The 10,183-nt window shown below is 38.5% G+C and overlaps 1 protein-coding gene across 1 annotated transcript; it reads right to left on the bottom strand.

The window, feature by feature from the left end:
- Positions 1–3,126: 3,126 nt before the first annotated feature.
- Positions 3,127–4,005, bottom strand: LOC103750867 (olfactory receptor 51A7-like). The gene is given in 1 exon segment (XM_008854143.1): positions 3,127–4,005. A coding segment is annotated over 1 exon segment (879 nt).
- Positions 4,006–10,183: the final 6,178 nt, after the last annotated feature.

Here is a 10,183-nt window from a genome sequence, read left to right as displayed (position 1 = left end):
TTATTTTGATATATCACAGTGAAAGATTTATCGTCCTCTTTTTTTTTTTTTTTTTTTTTTTTTTTAAAAAAAAAAAAAAAAAAAAAAAAAAAAAAAAAAAACACCAAAAAAACACAAAGATTGCACAAAGAAACGAACAGGGTGGTCTCAGAATATGAAATACAAATGGCTGAGAAATATTTTTTAAAAATTTTAAGGTCTTTAATCATCAGATAAATGCAAATTAAAACCACAATGGGAATTCATCTTACCTCAGTCAGAATGACTAAAATCCAAACAAGAAACAATCACAAATGCTGATGAAGATCTGGGGGAAAAGGAATATTTATTAACTGCTGATGGGTATGCAAACTGGTACAGTCATTATGAAAATTGGTGCAGAGATTTTTCAAAACTCTAGAAATAGATCTGTACATGATCCATCCATATGACTCTTGGGCATATGCCCAAAGAACTCTGTATCCTAATATAGAGATACCTGTTCATCTATGTTCATTGCTTCCCTAGTCACAATATTCAAGAAATGAAAATAATCTAGATTTCCATCAACAAATGAATGGACAATGAAAGTATTGTACCTTAATACAGTGGACTATTATTCAGCTGTTAATAAAAATGCAATTGTGAAATTTGTACATAAATGGATGGAACTGGAAACAGTCATCCCAAGTGAGGTAACTCAGTCCCAGAAAGACATATATTGCATACTCCATCCCATAAGTGGATGCTAGCTTTGAATCTTTAGATATGCATGATTCAATTGAAAAAATCCTTAGAGGTCAGGATATTAGTAAATGGCCATGGTGGGGAGAATTCACGGAAGAGGAAATAGAATGCAGCAAAAGAGTCCTAATAAATGACAGAATTGAGACCAGAGGACTTTCTCCTCCTCTAGCCCTTAGCTATATTTTGTTTCATATCTGTCTTATCCCTGTGAAGACTGATGTCACAATAGAGAGACTAAAGGACACATAACCCCCAGTGAAACCTCTGTTCCTCTCTTTCTCTTTCTTCCTCTCTCTTCTCTCTCTCTTCATTAAATTCTAAATCTGAAGTCTACAACTATTTTACAACTAGGAGTAACCAAAAATCTTATGCTGTAAATCAAGATGTCATAATAAGTCCCAAAATCTTAATCATTGGGAGAACCTTGAAACCCTTTGGTCAGATTCCATTGAAATGGCAGAAAGCAGCAGATGTGTCCAAGGAAACTTACATATTGATTTTTGGGGGGTGTCTTCTTAGCCATGTGGTGAAGATCCTGCAGGGGCATTAACATACATTGCTTACTAATCATATTATAGATTGACCTAAATTCATTGGCCAGCATCCAAAGGAAGAAACCTTGAGTGTTGCAAGGGCTGCATATCACCCTGTAATGTTGGTCTCTGACTCAGGTGTGAAGAAGAGAAAAACTTAACAGGGAAAAACTTTACTCTGACTTGCCCCAGCAGAATCAGGAGCTATGGCCCTGACATTCATTACCTATAAGTGTAGTTTGATTATGTGATCCAAGCTTTCCCTTCTCATAGAAACTTCTAGATTTATTATTTACTCTAGTCCTGGTTAGGTTCTATTGTCCACTTGACACAATATAAAGTTGCCTGGAAAGAGAGAACCTCTGATGAATAGTCTCAATCATACTGACCTATGCCCATGTCTGTGAGAGATTGTCCTGACTGATGATTGTTGTGAGAGGGCCCAGCCCATTGTGGACCACAACATTCACAGTCAGGTGAGCATGGACTATAAAAGAAATCGAGCTGATCATGAGCCTGTGAGCAAATTTGTACAGTGTTCCTCCGTGGTTTCTGCTTCAGATCAGTGATGGACTGTGATTTGGAAATGTAAGCTGAATAAACCCTTTCCTCCCCAAGTTACTTCTGTTCAAAGTGTTTTATCACAGCAACAGAAATCAAACTACAACCGTTTCTAATTATTTTGCATACCTTACCAATATTTCCTTGTTTACTTTAATCTTTCAGTGCAAATTGATACACATCTACCAAACACAAGAAAATGAACAACTACTTTATTGATAGGATATATAAAACTGAATAAAATACAACTCTTTGACCTGTGTGAATTTATAATATATTCAGCATGAAATACATACATATGTATAATGAAAGATATTAATGGCCCTCCAACTCCCAAGCCCCAATTCTCAGTTCCTTATTTTTATTTTTTTTTAGTAATACTTTTTTAGTTTTTTTTTAAATTTTATGTGTATGAGTATATTACCTGCATGTGTGTAAATGCACCTGTGTTGCACAATGCCCATGGAGGTCAGAAGAGGGCACTGAGTTCCCTGGAACTAGAGTCATGGAAGGTTGTTAGCCACTTGTGTGTGCTGGGAATTGAGCCCAGGTCATCTGCAAGAGCTGTCAGTACTCTTAATCACTGAGCCATCTCTCCAGCTCCATCAGTCCCTTATCTTTAACCGTGATGCTGCCAAATGCCAAGGCTCCTCTTTAACCTGCCCCTCCCACACTGATTTTACCACAGATTGGTTTGGACAGATGACAGTTTTTGCAGTTTCCACCTTTCATGCCACCGTAGAACATATTCCTCAAACACTAATGTGCATGCCAATCGTCATGCTAAAATGCAAATTGATTCACAAGTTCACAGTACTGTGTAAAAGTTTGCAATTTTAACAGCTCTCTGGGTGATGGAGCTGTTGCTAGTCAGTAGACCACACTTCAAATAGCAAAGAATAGACTCAGACAAACTTAGACATATTCTACAGTGCTTAATGCAAAGCATAATGAGGGGTAAAATAAGAGGCTGCATGCTTCCAGAATCTTTCATGCTTCTTCCTGACACAGATGAAGACATTTCCTAGCTTTTCCTTAAAAGATTATTGCAATTCTTGGTCTTCATTCTTATGCATGCAGGTAGTTGTCATTAACCATCTTTTAAAAAGGCAATAAAGGATTCATATAGTTTCTGTGGAACACAAAGCCCTGTCCTCCAAAGAGGAAAAGCGATAGGGCTGATGGATCAAGGCTAACTGGAAGACTATGAAGTGAATGGAACAGTCTCCTTTTTGGATGAAATACTGTCCTGCCTCTAAGACAGCTTATTATAGAAAAAAAAAATGTAACTTCTACGTTGTTCCTATCACTTAGGCTTCAGGCCCAATTTTTCTAAGACGTTTACTCTAATCTGCCAAGTTTTTGTACAGTGTACAATGAGATTCATCAAGGGTAGTACAAGTAAGAACGCACCTGCCATCAGAATCATAGCTATGGTGGACCTATGCTTAGCAAAGCAATGCATGGTAGCCAAGGTGATGATGGGCACATAGAAGATAAGCACAGCACAGATGTGGGAGACACAGATGTTGAAAGCTTTGAGTTGCTCCCCATAGGATGCGATACCCAACACAGTTTTCAGAATGAACACGTACGAGACATGTAAAGACACTGACACCATGCAGAGTGCAACAAACAACCCAGAGTAAAAGTTAACCCTGTTGTCAGAGCAGGCCCAGTGTCTAAGTCTCTTTAAAGTAAAATGAGGAAGGAGCACTGGGAGAATGCTTTTAACAGCAGATGCTAGCCCAATTTGCGCAACTCTGGAGCTGGTAAGGATGGGTCTGTATCTCAGGGAGTGGCGAACCGTTACAAAAAGATCAAAAGACATAATTAAGAACACCAAGGACTCCATATCTGTGAATCCATGGATGAAGAATTCCTGGGCAGTGCAGGTATCAGCAGAAATACCCATGGCATTTAACATGAATATTTGCAGTATAGTGGGGATGGAGAAGAAGGACGGGCCCAGGTCAGACAGGGCCAGAATAGAAAGGAAATAATACATGGGCTCATGCAGGGAAGGCTCTGTTCTGATGACACAGAGGATGGTGCAGTTGCCCAGGAGGGCTCTGATGTACATGAGGCAGATGGGTATGAAGATCAAAATACGCACATGCTAAAGGCTGGGGATCCCAATCAGTAGGAAAGAGAAGACATCAACCTCTGATGTATTGAGAAGCATCACAAATACGTCTCTTGTTCAGCTGCTCTAGGACCTAATAACAGAGACAAAAATTATCTTTTAGTTGTAGTAACTGAACACAATGTGGGTTAAGATGAATATAGCTCAAAACTATTACATGAAAAGTATAACTTTTCTTTTTAAATGAAAATTATGAAATGCATTTAATATCTTCACAGTATTTATTTAAGACCTTTATATTATTCAAATATGTATTTATTTTAAGATATACTTATGAGCAAGTCTATAGCTAGGAGCTTCCAAAGTGTTTTAGCACCTCCATTTTTCAAAACCATATATTCTTTGTGTGTGTATGTGTACACAGGCACATTTTTGTGTATGAGTGTATACAGGTACACATATATACATGTGTGTATATAAGTGCAATCATGTGGAGGCCAGAGGTCAACATCAGCTGTCTTTCTCAATCGTCTCTATGTTATTTTTTGAGACAAAGTCTCTCACTGAACTTGGAGCTCTCCATTTTGGACAGACTAACCTGCCAGTGAGTACCAGGAAACCTCCGTTTTCTTCTTCCTCAGTGCTGGGATCACAGGCACATGAAGCTAAGCCTAGCTTTTCTATGTGGGTTCTGGGGATTAAACCTATGTCTTCATACTTTCACAGTGAAACACATCATTAATTGATTGAACTGAACCATCTTCCTCTGAAACTACATTTTTAAGATTTATAAATTAAGTGAATTACATGTAATATTTTGCAACATGGAAGTGCTATAATACTGTAATTGAATTGGACATAATGTTATAGAAAAAATCAGAGAACAGTAGCCAAAGTCAGGTAAGGAGTGGAGTGGGACTGACACACAGATCATTCCTTAAAGGAGTCAGCACCCCCAGCTCAAGATTTTGTGATCTTTATACTCATATGTGAGGAAATGCAAGCAAAATGCAAAACAGCGCATACGTGATAATTAAGTAAGGTAACCTGCAAAGGTTATAGGAATGTGAAAGCCTTCCTGCTCCGAAGTTCTTAATTACCATCACATTGCAAGAGCTTTCAGCAACCATCTGATGTGCTTTTCCACTTCCTTTGTATTCCCTCCTCTTGATCAACATAACCCCTTATGTTATTCAGGACGTACTCTGTGATAGTCTTGATGAATCACCTGGAGTCGGATGGCCTCTATTTGTTTTTTGATAAATTTAGTAAGTTTATTATTCAAAATCTTAACTATGATTATTGGTCCTGTTAGTAAGGCTAGCCAGAGGCCCCAAGTACTCCAGGTATTCTTTCACTCCATGGTTTACACAATACAGGTGTATATAAAAGAAAAAAAATTTAAGTCAACAGTAATTCATAAGTGTGTGTGTGTGTGTGTGTGTGTGTGTGTGTGTGTGTGAATCTCATCTCAAAAAATGGCTGTGCTGAATGGAGTCATACACATTGATGTTAGATATAAGGGCTTTCACTTGAAGAAAGCATTTTCAGAAATGTCATTTATTTTCTAATATGGTAAATATTGGGTTTCAAACTTAACAGGTGATGGATAACAGAATTATGCATTTCATTTGTTCTCAAAGCTAACTATAACCAAAAGTTATAATTAAAGCAAGCTAATGTCTAAAAGTTTTAACTAAAGACAATGTCATTAAAGGAGAGGGCAAAGAATGGGATGGCAAGAAGTATTTGGTCTTTATAAAGCAATACAAAATCAATCCATTATTAAAGACCATTTAAGATTGACAATATCAAAAGCATAAAGTAGAGTATAAGAAACTAGTTTCATGAGTATGATTTAACTACAGTTGTTTACAATTAACTCTCTCCCACATTAGTAAGCAGGAGCTTAGAAAGAATGAGAGACTCAGGGTTCAGGGACCGTTGTTGAAGAAGGAGCAGAAAGATTTCAAGAGCCAGGGAGCATGACCATATAGAAATAAAATCCTACAGGCTCCTAGGACTCTTCTCAAAGGAACCTACAGCAATGCTGTCAGCATGCACAAGAGCCATGCAAACTCAAGCAGATAAAAATCCAACACAGAACTGTGGAAATGGAAAGCAGGGCCAATTCTTAATTGAAGAATTATTAGCAACTGATTACTGTGGGTGAGGAAGAGCTGATCTTAAAGAGAGGCACTCTAGATGGGCTGGCTAGACCTCAGTGGATGAACTTGCACTGAGGGACATCTGGGGACACTAACTTGGCCTGATAGTCCTTAACACAAATGATAGAATATATGAATTCAAGTGGGAGGCTATGGAGGGTGTCAGCGGGAAAGTGGGTATAAAGATAAGATGTTCTGTATGAAATATGCAAAAATTCAATAATTTTTTTAAAATCATCCAGGGTACACATGAGACAGATGGGGACTGGGATCCCCAGACATGGAAAAGCATGAATCAATCTCACTCTAGAAATCCATCAACATGGAGCAATTGTGGCATGATGATTGCCACCATCAGGATCTAAAACTGCATCTCTGGATATAAGACTTAGAGACTCTAGGAGGATTAGGCATCCCTCCATAGAGCGCTCAGAATTTTTGCTTTTGCTTTAAAAATAGGGAAAGAAGCATCAAGTTCCCCATTGTCTTGCTTCCTGTGCAATTGGAGCAAGATAGATCCCCAAGACTAAAAAATTACTCTGAAGCTGTCATGGCTTTCTCCTCAAACACTGGGTAAAACTAGACCCTCAAAACCTCTAACAAGAGAGTCTGATCTTTTTCTGCCAAGAAGCTTCACCTCAATACCCCCTGGGGGACAATGAAAAATGCCCACCCTAGGGGAACCTTAATTACTCTATAAAGAAGAAAGGCCCTTTTTGTAAGCAAAGGAACTTGTGGAGTTTTTCAGATTGTCTGCCTCCATTATAGATACAAGCTAATTGATTATTGATATAAGCTTTCAAGAACTTGACCATCCCAAATCTAGCCAAAGAGGATCTCAAGTTAAACATTAGAAAATACTTCTATCAGCTTGATCCTGCTTGATTACAAATGCAGACTGCCATGCACCCATAACCTCATAAAATTCAAAGACTGTTCAAATTCCTTTTATTTTTTGTATCTAATAACACTGTAAAGAAAAAGGAAGTGGGGGGGCACAAGCACCCAGCACTCGGGGTCAGAGGGGCCAGCAAGTCCAGTCGGTGGGGCTGCTGGTGTGTGACAGCAGCAGCTCAGACCCAGGGCAGCCTTTTGCTTCCTATGAGGAAGAAGGGAGGGGGAAAGGCTGTAAAGGAAACAAACACAAAATCACATACTGCCCAGCATCTAAGAACGTGCACTGTAGAGGACAGCTGAATTAATTATCAGAGATGTCTATAGGTTGCTCAGTGTATGCACAAAAGTGCATAGTAATTTTATAAAATAAAATAAACATAATGAAGTTTAGAACACACTGCAGTTGTCACATTTTGTCTGTTCTCTTGGAGGCAAGAGACTGGCTCAGCCCATCTTGGGGATCAGTTCTTATGTCTGACCCAAGCACCGGAGTATGGATGAGTCTGGGAATGTTAAAGGGGCTTCTAGACAGAGAAACAGAAGCACAGCTGTCATGTGGCCATCTCCAGGAACCTGGGGGAGCTCTCCAAAGTTTCAGAGACCTCCATTCAAGCCAAACCATGACTCTTGGTTTCAATTGCTGTTGGGAATTTTAGGAATAGCTAGTATAAAGGGAGTCCAATGATGATTTACGCATAAGAGTTAGAGCAAAAGAGTTGATCCAGGGGTGAAAAGTGAAGAGCTTCCCCAGAAGGAACAACCCCCCTCCTCCAAACAGGCCACATATGCTGCACACAGAGCCCCATCGCAGGAAACAGAGGACAAAGGACAAGGCCAGAAAGATGAGACAGGAAGACCAGTCCCCAAATTCATCCCCAGCTCTGAAGATGAGTTAACATATTAAATCAAACCTATAACCAGCTGGAGTTCGTTTTTTCCAAACCATTTTTCAGGACTTTAGAGGTCTGAAAGCAACACAAACCAGACTGAATGTCAAAACCAAAATACTTTCAAAACAAGCAAACAAAAGAGATACCTTAAAGCAAACACTTTGAAAGCAAACCCAAACCAAAGTTATTTAACAAATAAGATCCTTAAACAACCAGCTCAGATACTGTTTTTTATAAACAAGTAGCACTGAAAAGTTTTGTGAAATACTTAATAGACCTAGAGATATTGTCAAATAAATAAATAAATTTAAAGATGTTTAGGGTACCCAAGTTTTTAAGGCCTTTGAATGCATCATTAAAAAAATCCCTATTTATAAATCTGCACATATACATTTTAACTGGCATGCCAAAATAAAACTAATAATCTTGCGCACAATAAAAGAATGAAAACCTTAAGTGGCCAGTTTGTTTTGATGGAAACAACATGTGAAGATAATTATTATAGATACACATGACAGAATTACTTGAGATCTCAACACATGAGAGAACTTATAGACATACATGACAGAAGAATTACATGAAATCTCAACACATGGGAAACAATTATCATAGACACATATGACATAATTAAATGAAAACTAGGTACAGCCAAAGAACAATAACCAAGGAGTTTAATTACTATTATCCTTTGCAAGTAAGCACTTATCTTTTAAATCTGGACAGGAGAACACTTTCTCCATAACCTCCATGTAGCTATGGGGCAGTTCTCCCTCCTTTCCTACATGAGGCCGGGTTTTAGGGTTCAAGTAGCTTCCATCCAGACACAAGGAATCTTCCCCAGCATGGCCTGATATCAAGCCACATGACTTCACAGAAAGTTTCAAATTTGGAGTGTTTTATCTTAATGCCATAATCTCTTGCATAGTCTAGTTTAAAGTTGTCCTTGGCCATTCTATTAAATTCCTGTTTTACCTCAGAATGACATTGAGATTTAGAGGTTTAATTGTGGTCCCCTTTCCTTCCTGACTGGAGGCCAGTACAAAGGTACAGGAATGTGATAGCCTTGGGAAACAAAGACGTCTATCCTGGGCAACCTGGAGGTTTGGGGCATGGACACACCTGTTCAACTCCTCCTTTCTATCTCCAGTCTCAGAGCTTTTCCTGCTCCAAAAATTTTAATTACCACTACATTGCAAGAACTTTTAGCAAGCATCTGATATGCTTTCTATTACCATTATATTATGTTCACACAAACCACCATGATATGGGAGCAACCTTCATGAAACCAAAGGAATTAGTTGCTATTGGTCATATTGTTGAACTGCATTTATCATGCATCATGATTTATGGCACAGGTTTGTCTAAATATGTAAGGGTACTACTACAAAGATTTGAAAGCAATAATGAAAGCAAATCCATCTCATTGCCTATCTACAAATTATAGGACTTTCATATTTTTAAAGAAGGAAATGGGGCTGGAAGACAGCTTAGTGGGTAGGAACAGTGACTGTTCTTGCAGAGGACCTGGGTTCAATTCCCAGCACCCACACGGAGGCTTACAACCATCTGTAACTCCAGTTGCAGGGGATCTGACACGGTCTTCTTACCTCCACAGGCATTGCAGGACATGGGTGCACTTACACACAGGCAGGCAATACACTCATACACATGAACTAAAACTTATAAATAAATTTTTTTTGAAAAAGGAAAAGGGGAGCCCAAAATAACAATTGGGACAGAGATCATATGCACCTAAAAATTTTAATAACCCTTAGAATAGAAAATTGTATATGAAACAAATACGACATACACAGTCATGTCATGATGCCAGAAGAGCAATAGTCTGTTTCTTTCATTCAAAAGAGCAAAATAAAAACCATGTGAAGCAAATATACAAATCTTTACATTTATCCCTCAGAATCATGAAACTAGGTGCCCTGTATGCTTATGTTCTCAAAATTCTTATTAAGAACACTTCCAGAAACAGACTCAAAACAGGGAAAACACCAATATGAAAACTCCTGAACTTGACAGTTGCCACCACATAAGGACAGCCCCTCAAGGTACAGAGGAGGAGGGGCTCCTCTAATACCAGCTCTCACTAGTTAGCAGTGATCAGTGAGGGTATTGACATGCAAAGTACATTTCCCTTCAAGGTGATTCTGAGTATTTCTCATGAGGGCAGAGAAAGAAGAGGTTGAATGCACATAGAAGAAATTTAGTTGGAGAGGACTAGAAATAAAAGTCTGTGAAGAAGAAAAAAGAAAAGGTAGATAGCTTTGATCTCTGATGATTTTAGTGTATTTTCTTTTTTAATTATTT

The sequence above is a fragment of the Nannospalax galili genome, unplaced genomic scaffold, assembly GCF_000622305.1.
Source record: "Nannospalax galili isolate Female #2095 unplaced genomic scaffold, S.galili_v1.0 scaffold1387, whole genome shotgun sequence".
NCBI lineage: Eukaryota > Metazoa > Chordata > Mammalia > Rodentia > Spalacidae > Nannospalax > Nannospalax galili.
The sequence above is the reverse complement of the archived record's forward strand: the minus strand, read 5'-3'. Positions and strand labels throughout refer to the sequence as shown.